The 17,029-nt window shown below is 43.2% G+C and overlaps 1 protein-coding gene across 12 annotated transcripts in view; it reads right to left on the bottom strand.

Moving 5' to 3' along the window:
- The window catches only part of MTSS1 (MTSS I-BAR domain containing 1), a 194,613-nt gene that overhangs the window by 159,120 nt on the left and 18,464 nt on the right, over nucleotides 1–17,029 (bottom strand). For 11 of the 12 annotated variants that reach the window (XM_006148024.2, XM_006148022.2, XM_006148027.2 and 8 more), the window contains exons 2-3: nucleotides 8,525–8,586; nucleotides 3,641–3,714 (exon numbers count right to left, since the gene is read on the bottom strand). The exons of the other annotated variant lie outside the window; for it this stretch is intronic. In XM_006148024.2, the coding sequence (XP_006148086.1) occupies nucleotides 3,641–3,714; nucleotides 8,525–8,586 (136 nt within the window). The remainder of the gene's footprint in view (nucleotides 1–3,640; nucleotides 3,715–8,524; nucleotides 8,587–17,029) is intronic. 12 annotated transcript variants of the gene reach the window in all.

The raw sequence follows: 17,029 nt of genomic DNA, 5'->3' as shown, positions 1-17,029 counted from the left end.
TCCTGCTGACCAAGACAGCTTGAAGCACTTTGTAGAGATTCATTTCCTCGGTGATACATAAACCATTAAAAACAGATCACTGCTTTACTTGAGAAGAATGTATACACAGGCATTAACTGCAGCATAGCTTGTAGTATCAAATACATGGAGAAAATCTAAATATCCATCAATAGAACAGTGATTAAGTTATGCTTTATCCAGGCAGCAAGATTGCATGTGACCACTAGAAAGGAAGTTAGAGCCACAGGTACTGACTCACGGAAAGATAGTATACTGTGGGATAAAAGCAAAGGACAATGTTTTTTATCACATAGAATTGCTTTCTTCCATAGTGTTCTGCAACTAAATTTTTTCTTCCCACACATTTGTTTGTATGGGCAAAAAAGTCTCTAAATGACACTAAGTCAAACCCCTACAAGGGGTGAGAGTGGATTTTTTTTAAAGCATAGTCCTATTTTTCAATTTATAAGTAAAACTTACTTGGGACCAGCAGTTGGTATAATGGCTATGTCGCTGGACTCCCATGTAGTCGACCATGGTTTGAGGCCCGGACCCAGTGGCTTAGACTCACGCCGGGCGCGTGTGTATGTGTGCCCAAGATCTGGGAGGAGAATGGAGGAGAAGGGATTGCGGCATGGCCATCCCCCTGAGGGGTGATTTCTCGCTCTCTATCTCTCTGTCTCCCTCTGTCTTTCTGGTAAGCGCACGTGCCGTACAGAAAAAGAAAAAAAATAAAAAACCTCTCCAAAAAAAAAAAATTATCTTAACAAAACTCACTTCTGACACCACTGACATACAGAAAGTGTATTCAGAGTGTATTCAGATTCCTCTTACCTCTATAAATGTTACTTTCTATCAACCAACTACTTTCTAGGTCATATGGGAGTTCTCACACATGAAAGTATTAGCACATATGGATTCTAAACAGAAAACATTCTGGCATCACTAAATCTGGCCTGAAATCAAATGGCTTAAGAATATGTCAAAGCTGTGGTCTGTTCACTGTGACATTATTGGTCTTTGGTCAAAAACATCTACTCCCAACTCCTACTCTACCCCCACGCCACTCCAAAGAGGCTTTCCTAGTTTCTTTTCCCACAAGTAATTGCTCTGTTTTCCCTCTCTTCAAATCATGAGAATTTCCAGACCCTCCCGTTTCCCACCAAGAACCATTCTAGGGAGGAGCCTCTTCAAAACCCCAGGTTCCAACTGCAGGAAATTAAGGGCAATGAGGGGATGCCCTGCTAGCCCATCCTTTAGGGTCCATCCAATTATTAAACAGTAAAAAGTTACAACCTCTATGAATCACAGAGCTTCAAAATGCAACACCAGATGTCTAAGTTCTTCAAAATCGTGAGGCAGCTCTTGAAAAATAAAGACACATTCTTTTTTTTTCTTTCTTTAATTGTGAGGAGGGCACATGTGGAGAGGGAGAGGGAGAGGAAAAAGAAGGGGGTTGGGAGAGGGAGAGAGCATGAGCGAGCTGCCCCCAACATGGTCATGCCTCAATCGTTTTTCCTCCATGTGTCCATCCTGTCAGGATTTGGGGCCCAGGTGCCCAGTGAGTATTTCAAGTTGCTAGGACCAGGGTTTGAACTGTGATCAGCCATGTGAGATCCAGCTCCATATGCACGGTGTTTAACCTCTGCACTACAGGGGTGGCCCGATGAGATGACATATTCTAATTGCTATTAGCAAAAGCTATCAACACAGTTGGTAAGTTCACTTCCAGATTATTTCATGAGTAAAAGGAAATATTAAAAGTAAAAACTGACCCAATAATACTGACAGTGGTAAACACTGGCTTGCCCATTAGGTTCTTCTTTATGCTTAGAGGAGTTAAAAGTTTCTGTAATAGACACACATAAGCTATAAAATAACAGAGATTTTTTCTTTTTTAATTTGCCAGAGTGCTTGCCAGAGAGAGACAGAAAGAGAGGAGAAAAAAAAGAAAGCACTCCCCCCACACACACATACACAAACAAGGGTAAATGGCCATGCCACAATCCCTTCTCCTCCATTTCTCCTCTCAGGATTCTGAGTAAACAAGCACACATACATGACATATTTTTTTGAAAACCACTGAATGCAGGACTCAAACCATGTAGTCAACCACATGGTATGCAGCTGCCTTAACCATCACACCACTAGCTGACCCAAAAGAGCTTTAAAAAAGATTCCCATTTAGACCCACATCAAGCCAACAAACTGGATAATGAAACAATGGCTCTGATCTCTCCATCACATTCTCCAAGGGATCTGTTTCAAACACTGTTGGCATTTTGGAAATGAGGAGAAATATTACCTCCCCCGGGAGAACCTCCTGGTGTGTGTGGCTGAGTTCACCACTCACTTCACAATATTCCCTGAGCACTGTGTTCTCCCGCTGTTACCATACCAAACATATCCTATGCTCACGTGCTTTATTTACACATCTCATTTCCCCACTTAATTGCAAGCTCCCCAGGGACAGAGAGCAATGGATTGATTTTTGTGGCACCATGACAGTGCCTGAAATAAAAGGAGCTCGAAATAAAAGGAGCTCGAGTTTCTTAAATGAATGTGAAGTATCCTCACTGCAAATGCATTCAAATATTTAATTAGCACCTACAGTAAACAGGTATCTACTGAAACCTGCTGGAGGAAGCCATCATGAACTTCAGAGAAACTCCACTCTCACGTGTCTCAGAGCAACCTCCCCAACAGTCGCTCCCAGTACCCCAATTTCCCAATGTCACCATGACAATGAAGAGAACAGGCTTCTTGCTGTCAGGGCAAAAGGGGACCCAGAAAGATAAGGCCAAGTAAGAGGCAAGAGAAAGTCACTGCATGGGAATGAAAAGGAAGGAACGCCTCCTCATCACCCCGGTTTAGAACACAGGATCTCTATGTCACGGTAACATTGTATTTCTAAAGGCAGTGGTGGGTATGGGGTTCTCATTTTCCTCTCATACTTTTCACATGTTAGGGGATAGCCTTTGTATGATTTCACTGCTCACTGAAACCATTCCACCTTTTTAGAACATTTCCCTTTGTTCATGGATTTAATAAACATACTTCAAACACCAGGCATGTTCAGGTACTGTGTATGAGGGGTTCATACATGAAAAAGTTGTTCTCCAGTTGTACAGGTTTAAAGTCAGATGTGGGAAACACAAAACAGATACCATATAATGGGATACCCCACTTATTATGAAATGTTTGCTTGTTTGATGGGAACCCTGAAAAACGGTCTTGACACCATCCCTACTGTTGCCATTCCACAAGGAAATGAGGAAAATAACAGGCCCACCTACATGAGGGCAGAAAAACAAATGCCAACCAAAGGCACAGACAGCTCGTGGTTCTCCAACCAGAATACCATTGCAGTGACCGAAGAACATATCAAGCCACCTCATACAGAAACAGTGGTTCTTTTTCTTTATTTTTGTTCTTCTTTGCAATATGCATCCTATCTGGAGAACTAGCTACAACTTCTAATATGTGGAACCCCACAGCGTTTTGTTGTTTTGTTTTGTTTTTGATGAAAATATGAGCAGCTAAGCTCTTATAACTTGCATCTTCTTGTGAAACTACCCAAGGGGAGGAGCCCACATGCTGAATTCAGTTACTGCTGGAAGCCAGCCCTCCATCTGCTTACCACGTGTGTTAGTAGCCATGTCAGCCACTTTCTGAAAGGCGTCCAAGAAGGCAGCTGCTGCTACTACTGTTGTCCTAAAATGCAAACAGATAACAAAAGCATGAGGAATGTCTCACACTAGCAAATTCATTACAGCACAAGGGCTCAAACCTCTCCTCTGGAGAGAATGTAACCATCGAAAAGAATCATTTCAACTGTTCACAGGTAGTGGACAATCATTGGCTTGATGGACCCCTTTTTTTCCTAGCAATCTAGCCCACTAATGTCCAGTTCATTTGGTGCTACTCAATAAAAGCTAGTAGTCTTTTCCATTCAGCTTCACTTGCGTGCACAAAATTATCACCAGGCAATATTTTCGCAAAATGAAAAAGACAGGTGTTTCTACCTAAAAGAACATCCTTTTAAAAAATAAATGAAAGTGGTACAAGTGAAATTAACTTCATAGTAGAAAAACAACATAAACATGAATCAAGGAAAGGAAGCTTAGAAAGAGATCATTTAGTGAAAGAGATCATGTCATTCAAACAATTCATTTTAGGGATGGGAAAGCTGAGACCACAAATACAAAGTGACTTTCAAGATCACTTTCAAGTTCATACCAGAGCTAGGACTAGGAGCCTGACATTACTCTAGACCCCTGCACAATCTACTAGAGACAAGATCCTGGTAGCAGGGCTGTTCTTCTGAAATTCTAATTATAATGAAACGAAGACACTATTCTTTCAGTCTTAGGATGCTATATTCTGAATTCCTAAAAGCTGAAAATAGGGAGAAATTATTAGATTTACTTTATGTCCTAGAAACTAGTTTATATCCTTTTTTAAAAATATTTTTAAATAATTATTAATTTTTGTTTATTATTATCATTATTATTATTTAAGGGTACTATTATTATAGGGCACTTGCCTTCACAAGAGAGAGACAGAGAGGGAAAGTGGGAAAGCAAACCACCAAGTCCAAGATTCAAACTGTGGACAGCCATGTGGAAGTTCAACACCTTAACCACCATGTCAACAGCTGGTCCTGATACTAGTTTAAATTACTATCCTCTTGAACACTCCACGGACTACTGGTTATTAGATTCATGAACTAAGATGTCATTTAATGAGGAGTGGTCAGTGCTCCATACCCGGGCCATGAATTCCAAACGACTAGCATACAATCACTTGACAACTGAACCTCTAGCCTCATGCTAATTTTCAAGTATTTTTTAAATGAATCCAGTCTTTACTGAGCATCCCTAAGAATGAAAAGTTGCTGAGTTTCTTCAGTAAGAACTAACAATAAGGACTAGAAAGAAAGGATTTCAAAAGGGAAGGAAAGAACTGGCCTTTAAACAGAGGCAACAATGGCTATAAAACAAAAAGCTTCTGGAAGGTGCTGGGAGTGGTCTATGGGGGAACCCAGGCAATGGTCTCTTAGAGCCAAACTTCAAAATGAGGCCTGACATTTTCAAGTAGAGCAAGAAAACGTTCTGTTCAAATTTTAAATAATAACACACACACACACACACACACACACACACACACACCAAAATACTTTTCAAAGAGCTAACATTAAACTCAAATCCTGAAAAAGTTAGCTTCATCAAATATCCTGGGATTTATAAATAGCTCATTCTGATCTACAATTAATATCTGACACAATGGCTGGATTTATTCTTATTCAACTCAATGCCAATCATCCAAATTTAATGAGCCAGCTTGAGCAGTGCCTTGCATATTACACGGTCACCAGGGCTCCACTGAAAATTAGGATGGTGGTTAATTTTGAGGAACTAAGAGCTTTTAAATGATAGTCATATTTCATTATTTGATAGAGTTACAGATATCTCGGCCCTCTCTGATGGGGCAAGGCAAACATGCATCCACTGGCAGCACAAAGGAGTGATTGAACTTACAAAACCAACACTTACAGAGCCTCTTCTACAGTCTTAACTCTGTCCTTTCTCTAATATTATGGAAAATTAAACCATGTGCATGAAGTCCCTATAGTGCTTTTAGTCACAAACTGGAGGTCTGACAAGATTATAAAGAAATGATCACTGAATCTGAGGGGGCCTAAGTATTGTTTAATAACATGAAATGAAAATGTAGACCCTGGTACAAGTAGATGGCATAGCAGTTATGTCACTGGACTCCCACATGGACAACTGCGGTTCAAGTCCTGGGAGGTGGCTTCAAACACACCAGGCATATGTACACACATGCCCAAGATCCTGGGAGGAGAATAAAGGAGAAGAGACTGTGGCATGGCCATTCTCACTGGGGAATAATTTCTCACTTTCCCTCTCACTGTCTCTGTCTCTCTCTCTCTCTAGCAAGCACACGTGCCCTAAAGCAAAAACTTGTTAAAAAAAGAAATGTACATTCAGTGTGGTAGCATATACTGGATGCTGCTACTCAGTAGGCCGAGGCCACATGGGAGGCCTGCATTCGATTCCCAGCTCACTCTAAAAAAGTTGAGTGCAGTAGTTTGCACCTGTAGTTCAGGCTATCCAGAAGGCTGAGACAGAAGGATCACAATACAGTGAGAGACTGTCAAAAAAAAAAAAAAAATTACACCCACAGATGCACATGGAAAAAAGAAAAACACGTTAAATATATACATGTATACACACACACACACACACACACACACACATCTTGTACCAGTAGGGATAAGATTACTTAAAGTTTTACTTTATAGATTTCAGACAGTCCAGTTCATAACTTTAGGCTTTTGTATCCTCACTGGTAAAAGGAAAGTAAACCATTTTCTTGATCAACCCTAAAAGCCTGACAATTAAATGAGGCCTAGTAAGGAAAAATGGGGGGACACATACTTAAATGTGCTACTACAGAAGGAAACTTCCTAGAGCATGGAAATTAACCTGTCTCAAACAAACGGGAGCAACAGAGATGGGCCAGTAGATATAGCTAAAATGTGAAGGCTGCAGAGGACGAGCCTTGAATTCTGAGCCTTCAAAGGAGGTTGGATCTGATCCGGGAGAGAGCAATTATGAGTAATTAAGCAAGGAAAGGGTAAAGGACTTGATGGCAGGAGAAAGTGCCCTATTCTAGAGTCCAACATCCATTTGGAGGCCTAGTCATGGCTCTAGAAATCCCAGCTTCATGGATGGAAATCCCAGGTTCCCCAAAGTTAAAAGAAAGGAAGAAAAAAAGATCTACCTTTCCCAAGTTCTTCTTTATTTTTTTAGAGGTTGTTTTCTGTTTGTTTGTTTGTTTGTTTGTTTGTTTGCTATAGGGCACATGTGCTCGCCAGAGTGACAGAGAGAGTCAAAGAGACAGAAAGCGAGAAATCAGCCCCCAGGAAAGATGGCCGAGCCACAATCCGTTCTCCTCCATTCTCCTCTTCGGATTTTTTGTGCACACACTCATACACACAGGCCAGTGTGAGTTTTAAGCCACCAGGTTCAGGACTCAAACCATGATTAACTACGTGGGAGGCCAGCAATATAACCATTATGTCATCTACTGGTCCCCCAAGTTCTTTATTAATCTGTGTGGAGCCAGGGAACCTGGCTTCCTAAGGCTAAAGCTCTGGCAGTAATCCTTGGGGCTCATAGGCAAAGGACAAAGAGGATGTCCCTCTTCATCAATCTATCATCCGCGTGGCTCTCTATATCAGAAAACACTATCTGCTCTGCTTTCTGAACCATCCTCATCCATGCAAACCCTAATGTCCAATGTCAACCTCTAAATGTCATGATGACTTTTTAGATGTCCCATCCTTCACGGAGCGCTCATTAAGTAAAATAATAGCCTTTCTCTACACTGATTTGAGAGGACATAGTTAAGTTGTTGACATATTTCTATTTTATATCCAATGATATATCAACAAGCAAAAAACTAGGCAATAATAGTCCTTTAAAAAAGATTAGCAGTAGATATTATTTGTTTTTTAAAGCAATTTTAATAAGGCATGATTTGCATACCATTAAATTCACCCTCTTTAAGTATATGAGTCAATGATTCTTAGTAAATTTAGAATTGTATTACCACTGCCACAATCCAATTTGAGAACATTTCCACTACCCCAGAAAGATCCCCTGTGCCTATTTGTAGTCAATCTCCTTTTCCACCCCTAGCTGCAGGCAATCACTGATCTACATCTGTCTCTGTAGCTATCATCTTTCTAGACATTTCATGTAAACAGAATTATACAACAGTCAACACTAGGCTGTAAACTTTTTTTATATAAATAATCTTTCTTCTAGAATTATTTAATTTTATTTACAATTATTATTTCATTTGACCAGAGACACGGAGAGAGGGAAACTGAGAAAGCAAGCCACCAGGTCTGGGACTCAAACTATCATCAGCAATGTGGGAGTACAGAACCTTAACCACCATGCCACCTGCTGGCCCTGGCTGTAAACTTTTTATGAAGAGAAGCAGTAGCAGGATGAGAACATGGGACTCTGGGCCAGACTGTGGAAATTCAAATCACTACTCTGTATTTACAACAGGTGTGGCCATGGATAAATGATCTGTGCCTCGGTTTCCTCATCTGTAAAATGGAGATAATTACTGCACTTGCCTTGTGGGGTTGTGAGATTTAAATAAGTTAACATTTGCCGGGCACATAGTGAGCACTACATAAATGTTACCCTTTGTGACCTGACCCACAATCCCTTGTTTGACTCTCAAAATTCCTGTGGAAGGAGGCTGAGCATATTTAGTCCAATGTTTCATATGGAATCACGGATCTGGCCACACAGATCATCAGTGGTAATGCTTACATCAGAAGCCACTGCATGCTTCTCTTTCTAGAATGCTTCTAAAATGAACCCCCAAATCTGTCTGGATCCTCCCCACCTGATCCTTTGTCTAAGGATATTGCCTGTTGTCCTTTTCCTGTAGAACATGTGCTTCTACTTACCGGAGCTGGGACTGCAGCTTTCCAGCTTTGTTTATGAAATCTTCCCAAACTGGATAGCTCCCCTACAACAAAACAAAGCCATAGGTAAGTCACACTGGGATAGACATCTGATTAAGACATTAACAGAAAACCCAATTCAATCACACAGGGAACAATCTGTGTGTACTCTCTTCCTTTGTGGGGTCTATAACACATTGCCTAGATTATATTTACTGCACGTGTAATGGCTCAGGAATGGGTTTAGAACATGCTCAGCCCCTGTATCTAGTAAATAGTAGAGACAGCAACAAAAGCTAGTTTGGTGGAACCTAACACATATGCTTTTAGGCCAATTGGTGATGGGTCCAAATTTAAGATGTATGGCACATTTAGGGTTGTACCCTGAACCAACTGCTCTTTGAACGTAGCCCTGGCCTCAGCCTTTTCCCCAGATAGCAGACAGGAAGGACTGGAACTCTTCCTCAGGACAGGTGGCTACCAAGAAGCATTCTAGACTATCAGAATCTCAGAGTTGGAAAGTTCCTAAGTATAGCCATTCAGCTGATGGCTATAACCCAGCACACACATACAATATGGTAGTAATTATTTTTCCAGCATCCTTCAGCTAACAGGGAATACACAGCCTCCTAGGGCCTGACATTAATGGACTTCTAGTTCTAACCTTTTGGAAGCTCTCAGAGTTATGATCAATAATCTTGCTTCTACATGAAAGACTTTTCAAGTCCAATCCCACATCCGATCCCATTTCTACAGGGCATATTTTGGACTCCCACAGCATCCTTGAGACATTCCAGCATGTCTCTCTAATCTTCTTCCACGTATGGTGCTCAGATATGAACTCAAAACTGCAGGAGCAGTTCTGACTAGGGCAAATCAGAGTGGGTTCTGATACCTCCCTTCTCATAGACATTAAGCTTATATTAAGATTAAATAGTAGGGACCAGAAGTTGGTGTAATGGCTATGTCACTGGACTCCCCCCAGACCTAGTAACTTAAACTCACACCGGCAGCACATGTGCGTGCGTGCCCAAGATCCTGAGAGGAGAATGGAGGAGAAGGGATTGTGGTATGGCCATCCCTTCAGTGGGTGATTTCTTACTCTCTGTCTCTCTGTCTCTGTCTTTATAGAATACACGCACCCTATAGCAAAAACTTCTCCAAATAAAAAAAAATAATAATAAGATTAAATAGTCAATCAAGAAGTAACTCAAAACAGACTCAGATAAGGGGAATCCATGGCTAGAGAAGCGGTGTTTGGTACCAAATGACTTAAATATAGAATGAAGACTAAATACCTGAGGGATTATGCAGAACAGAGGGTGAATGTTGCAAACCATGACAAGGTAAAAAACAACATATGCCACTTCTTGACTTTACTGTTAAGGGGAGGAAGGAGACACTATAATGAAGTTAATCATTTCATCTTTCATTGCAGAAGCCCAGTAAAAATTGCCTATAACTGCAACTGAGCTAACACATAACGGTTTCACCTTCCTAATGACTTTAATAATCTTTTCTCCTTACTCGCACAGCACAGCTTCTCAACCTCAGCACTGCTGATATCTTCGGATAGATAGCACCCCAGCCTCTACCCACCAGACTCCAATAACCCCCAAGCCCTAGTTGTGACAACCAAAAATGTCCCCAGATATTGCCAGACATCTCCTCAAGGTCAAAATCACTCCCAGTTAAGAACCACTATGCTAGGAGTCAGTAGGCACACGGTGGTTGAGGCACTGGACTTCCACATGGCTGACTATGGTCCGGGTCCCAGACCTGGCACCTTGCTTTCTCTTTCTCTTTCTCTCTCTTTCTCTCTGTCTCTCTCTAGTGAGCATGCATGCCCTATAGCATATTAAAGGAAACAAAAAGATAATAATAAATCCTAAAAAAAAAAAAAAATGAACCACTATGCTAGAGGGATATATGAGAAACTAATTTCTTTTTATTTAATTTATTTATTTTTAGAATTATTTAATTTTACTTATCACTATTACTATTTTCAATTTAGACAGAGCAAGATAGAAAGAGAGAGAGAGAAACTGAGCAAGCAAACCATCTGGTCTGGGACTTGAACTTCAGTCAGCCATGTGGGAGTTCAGTGCCTTTAACCACCACACCACCTTCTGGCCCCAAAACTAATTTCTTATGATGAAGAAACAGTGACTTGAAGCTCAAAAATTTCTTCAGTATTACTTCACTTCAATTTCATTTTCTTCTGTTTAAAATATCATGCATAACATGTATTACAGTAAGAAATACCGTTTTAAAATTTGCCTATTTAGGGCCAGCAGGGGGCGTGGTGGTTAAGACACTGGATTCCCACATGGCCGACCCGACAACAGTTCAAATCCTGGATCCAGCAGCTTGATAATCACGCTGGGTGCATATGTGTGCATGCCCAAAATCCCAAAAGGAGAATGGAGGACTTATGGGGTGGCCATCCTTCTGAGGGGCGATTTTTTACTTTCCCTCTCTCTATCTCTGGGGAGCACACATGCCCTATGGCAACCCCAAAATGTGCCTATTTATGTATTTCTCTAGCTATCAATTCTGTCTGCAAACATGCATAGATATATCTGGAAAACTGTCTATCAGGTTAATAAAATGGTTATCTCTGGGAGCTAAGTCTGGGCCAATGTGTTGCTTTCTTCTTTGTACTTTTCTCTATGGCTAGAGTTTGGTAGAAAGATTTTTTTTAAAGGCTCATGTATCATTTACATGAAAACAATAAAGTCATTACATTAAAAAAATTTAAGATCAAATTAAGGGTTCTGGCAATAACAGCACCATGACTTTACAACCCACCCAAACCCTCCGGTCCGTTTCCCACATGCTGCTGGATCGCATCCATCAGTTCTGCATGTGTGCATCTGAGACCTGTTTGGCCCAAATGCAAGTCTCTGCATTTATTTCTCTGCGTGGCAATTTGCTCCCATGGATGCCTAGCTGCACCAGGGCAGGGATCCTGTCTCACTGGGTCCTGGCAGAGGTGCTTTGGCAGCAATGCCTGAACCATTGTCAACCAACACCCAGATACAGGTCTTGCCACCACATGGCCTCCAATCCTTGTTGGTGCCCTGGGGATTTCTTAAACTCAAGAGCTGAACTTACAGTAACTTATGTCAAATGAAACCCCATGAGAGTTCAGGCTGCCACTGCAGGCCCTCTGAGACATAGCAGGAATCCCAATTATGACACCAGAAGCATGTCGTTTTCTTATTAAGTGCAGACATGAACACCCCTCTGCATTTACATCCAAGGAATTAAAGAAAAAGGGCCAGGATCCGAGTCCTATGGCAGACCACAAGATCTCTGTCCAGAGGGACAACAGGGGGCATGCTAAAGGACACAAAGGTCCAACTGACCAAGTTGACTCATTTCTTCTCTTTCTGACCTGTAAGATATGATGACAAGCTTTCTGAGAAGGCAGGGGACGTTAAGAAACACTGCTGACCTACTTCTAGGCAACGATATCACTATCTCTCATCTACCCAAGGGAGAAGAACACAAAAGCCAGGCCAGCCATCCTTACACACCAAACATCCCCATCCCAGGAGCCCTGGGATGATCAATATTATTTCTTAAGAAAACGGTGAGATACATTTATTGACAGCATGTCAAATTGGCCAGAGGTCTGGGCAGGGAGCCCCAAGTCCTAATTCTAGTCACAACCATGCGAATAACATACTAGAGGAAATCACTTGGTCTCTCTGGGCCTGCTTCCTTATGATGATAATAATAAAACAAATAATCCCATCAATATTACCAATAACACCAAGTGCTGACCATTGAAAGAATGCAGAAAAGGAAGAAGGAACACAAACTCATGAGCCCAGTCCCTGGATTGAATCTTAGCACTGTCATTTGCTAGGTGGCATTGATCAAGTCATTAGACCCCTGCATGGGGGCATCCCTACTTCCCAGGGCTAGGATGAGGAACAAGTGCAGTCACACAAAAGAAGTGCTGAGTGCACCATCGGATGATGGATCCAAAATCTGCTCATTGTCCACAGGTTCCAAGCTCACTAGGAGAAACATTGGAACTCCCTAAATCAGACTGCTCACCCAAGTCGGAACCTCTCCTTCTAAGCCTAGCTGCAGAACCAGCAAATATAAGAGCACTCTGTCTCTCACTGTGAGTTAACCACAGGTAGAGCAGAAACGGACCAAGCCAGCTGTCGTACGGTGTCAGGCCACTTGTCTGCCGCTCCTAAGCAAATGGCAGGGTAGAGTACTCAGCCTCGAGATGAATGTGCCTCAAAAGGAGGAGTGCTCAAACCACTTAAGCAACTACTTATCTGCTCCCACTTGGAGCATCATTTCAGTCTTTACCAAATTAGCAACAAAAAGAGGGTCCCCATTCTAGTTAAGGGGTACAGCTCACAGCATTCCGCCTACGGACACCCACTCAGCCAGAAGACGACTGAAAAAGCAGCTCTTTCCTGACTTAAATGATATTTGACAGTCTATCAAAGAGTGTCAGGCCCACCTGTTTTAGGCAATATATAATTTAATGAATTCTTTTAAAAAAATTTTTTTAAAAATCAACTTCTAAGAACAGAAGACAAAATCCTCCCTGTTGAGAAGTGCAGGGGGAAAAAAGCGTGTAATGTTATTAAAATTTAAAGGCAATGTGATGCTGGAATGTTGCAGCTTTCTTTCTTTCATTCTTTCTTTCGGTAGATTCTTTCAAGAAAACAAGTTTCTATCCACTTGAAGGTAGTTTTACTACAAAAATTCAAAAGCTTGGAGGCAGTGAGCAAGGAGGGAGAAGGTAACTATGAACAGATTAAAAGACAAGTGCATTTTTTAAAAAGAATTATTTGTTTAATTTTTTCTTTTTTATTATTATTTTTTCATATGCTATGGGACACATGTGCTCATCAGAGACAGAAAGAAAGAGAGGGAAAGTGAGAAAGCAAGACACCAGGACTGGTACTCGAACCATGGTCAGCCCTGTGGAAGTCCAGCGCCTTAACTACCATGCCACCTGCTGGTCTCAAAGCACTGTTTTTTGACTACAGACTTAGTAATGGAGACCATATTCAAGTTTCAAAGAAACCTGTACACCAAGACACTGGGTGCACTTAGACCCCCTTTCAAAGGCAATTCCAGTATTCCTTTGCATTCTAATCTGCACCAGCCTAATGAGAAGGCTCAGAAAGCTCACTCTTGGGGTTCTGACCACCTTTCCCACTGTGCCCCTGTTCCCATTTGAAGAAATCTCTAGGAGAGCATGAACAAGGCTCTGAGAGATCTCAACACAGACCCCACTGTGGAGGTCACTGGCAGACACATAAGGTGTGCCTCCTAGACATACCAAAATCAAAGAAAATAAAACTCCTGCTAAACACTGGGTTCTGCCATGCCCAAAGACACCAGGTAAAGAGAAAAACTCTCCTCCCCCAGGATCCATATGCATTTCTTTGCAGAGGAGGGTGGGAAGTTTTTGGAACTCTCAGCTCTTTGAAAATAGACCTCAGATCACAACAGGGTCTGAGAGAAAGCAAAGGACACTGTTTAAGTTTTTTTAAAGAGTGTGTTTACAAGCATTCAAAGAGGACTCCCCTCACTAAGCGGTGTGATGGTCCATTGCCTGTGATGGGAAATGGGGCTTCCCTGAGACAAGGTCTAATTCGTGCCTCTGCAGTCACCAACAGGGCCTCCCTCCCACCACTCCCCACGCACTCTACCCTCAATGGGTGTGTTCTCTGCAAACCTCCATCAGGATTCAGCCATCTCAAAAACTCCTACTCAGTTGCCATACCCAGCCCAAATGTCACCTCTTCTAGAACATTCTCTGGTGCTCCTTCCAGCTACCCTCCCAAGTTCGCTGTTCCCACTTCAACTTAACTCGTCATGTGATTTGCCATTTCTGGGCCTGTGGTCCTCCACTCTAAGCTGTCAGAGTAGGATAGAGAGATGGAAGGAGGAAGAAAAAGTACTTCCAGTAGGAGCCAATGCTGGCATGAAGACAGGGATGAGAGGACACAGGCCACTGCCTCCAGAGGACACCAAAGTGGCACAGAAATGGGCAGGGTGGGCACGGTGACCAGGGGCAGCCTTCGAGGACAAGGTTCAGGGCTGAACCATGAATAGGACAGCAGAGGCAAACTGGGGTGGCCCTCACTCAGTGGCATGAATCCCAAACCAGCTGGTTGCAGGAGATCCTGCCTCATAGGTCATATCCGACAGTAGACTGATCCCTTTGGAAGAGAAGAAACTAATGAAGTCATCATCCTACTTTTTAGGGAAAAGACCTCCTAAAGCTCCTTCACCTTCCCAAAAGCCTGATGGTCCCTAAACTAATATGTGAATTGATTTCTCCCTTCACCTACAAGGTGGAGCTTTGGGACATACAGAATCCCCTCTTCTTTTCCCTCCTCTTCCTCCACTTTCCCTAGAGTCAAAGGGCTGGCTGGTATTTGCCTAATGCAGGTCACAGGAGCTGGCCAGCAGCCAGCTCTGGCTCAGGCTCCGTCTTATTCTCCACTAAGCAGAGACCCAGGACAGCGTCCCACACACAGTGCAAAGCTGTGTGCAATGCAGGACCCGGTGGCTCGGCTGCCCCACAATGTTCCATAAATAATGCAGCAGCCGCCTCTCCCAACTCTGCCCCACTGTGACAGAACAACCTCCAGGGACAGCTGAGGGAATCCGACACTGTGTTGCCACATGAGGAAAAGAGACGCCAGGGACTGTGGCCAGGGAAGGGGCAATCTGAGAGGAGACAGAGCTAGGGAGGTTTCTCACAAGTAGAAGGCATTTGGCTTAGTCAAGAATAAAATAGAACACATGAGACAGGGTTCAAGCTCAAAGGACTTTGTCCTGCCCAGAGGTGCCAGACAAAGGCTGGCTCACATGTGGCCATGGGTGAGCCATGGGATATAAGACTAGACAGAGGGCTAGCAGGTAGCCTGGTGGTTAAGGCACTGGATCCCATATGGCCAACTCCATGGTTCAAGAATCAGACCCAGCAGCTCGAAAAACACCCCGGGCATGTCTGCATGCATACCCAACATCTGAAGAGGAGAACGTACTGGAGCATGGCCATCCCCCTTGGGAGTGATTTCTCACTTCTCCCTCTTGCTCTGTCTCTCTCCAGTGAGCATATGTGCCCTATGGGAAAAATCTAAAAAACAAAAAGTCTGGACGAGTAACTCCCCAAGTCCATCTTTTCACCTTGTTAAGCGTACCATTGTCATCATCATCATCATCAAGCATCATCACTTTTCTTTTTCTTTTTTTTTAAGTTTATTTCTTCTATTAGCAAGAGACAGAGTGAGAGAGAGACTGAAAGACAGCATGGCCAACAAGGCTGGTGGTCTACCCCCAGACTCAGACAGTCCCAGATCATGACTCTCTTCCTGGCAGAGTCAGGAAGGTCTCTAGACCCAAACCCAGAACCTTCCCGTGTGGGTCAGCCTTACAGAGCATTGCCTGTTTTCACTGGCCCCAAGCATCACCACGTTCTCTAAACAGTTTCTGGGTGTAGGTCCACATATGGGCACGTCTCAGACTTTAACTCACTAATCCATCGCTTGAAGATCTTACAAAAATGCAAGTCCTGAGTCTCAGTCTGAGATGGGGCCAGGGAGGCTGCACGCTCAGTCTGGGAGCTGCTGTTGCTGCTGCTGGTCCCAGATGACGCTCGGAAACACACAGGTCCATACGCACTCCCATTACGTGCTCACAGCAACCCCAAGACACAGGCGCTGCCATTAGGCTCAGAGAGCTTGCAGCAAAGAGGTCGAGGCTCCAATGTGATGTCAGATCTGTCAGGCTTTGCAGCCTAAGTGCTTCCTGATTCTGGAAAGAACAAGCAGGTAGAACAGACCCGGCCTATTAGTCCAGCCCCAGGGTAGCAGATTTAGTCTGAGACAGCAGGCTGCTGTCTATATGGGTCCTGTAGGAGCCCAGACAAAGCAGGGCAGGGGGGTCAGGGCTCCCCGGACACTTCAGACCTGATTACAACTGCAGTGCCTGGGGAACTGTCATGTCACGCTAGAAACTGTCAGGACCCTCAAGCAGGTAAAAAGGCAACACGAGCCACAAACCAAAAAGAAACTCTGCATAGTAAAAAGTTTGCTACAAATGCACAGAAAATGCCCACAGTAGCTGTCGCTCGTGGTGTGATTACGGGTAATTTTATCTCATCTCTGGGTTTTCTGTGGACACTGGACCTGTCTTTCTACCAGATCAGCAGAACCTGGCTGGAAGAGGCTCTTCAATTGCCTGGTCTCGCACCACCATGCCCCACCCCATGGCTGCGGGAACTTTAACAGGGCAAAACATGAGGAATTAGACCAGCGACAGCACCTTCCCTGCTTTTTCTTATTCTTCCAGGCCCACCCTTCAGTGAGCTCAGACTTCATGGAAATGAAAATCAGGGAAGCCTCAGAGAAGCTTGGCACCTTCTGGCCTAAGCCAGGGCACCTCTGGACTCCTCGTCTCATAAAGTGCAAGGCAGGAATCTGCTCCGCTTCCAGAAGCCAGTGTGCA

Source organism: Tupaia chinensis, unplaced genomic scaffold, assembly GCF_000334495.1.
Source record: "Tupaia chinensis unplaced genomic scaffold, TupChi_1.0 Scaffold000227_1, whole genome shotgun sequence".
NCBI classification, from domain to species: Eukaryota; Metazoa; Chordata; class Mammalia; order Scandentia; family Tupaiidae; genus Tupaia; species Tupaia belangeri.
The sequence above is the reverse complement of the archived record's forward strand: the minus strand, read 5'-3'. Positions and strand labels throughout refer to the sequence as shown.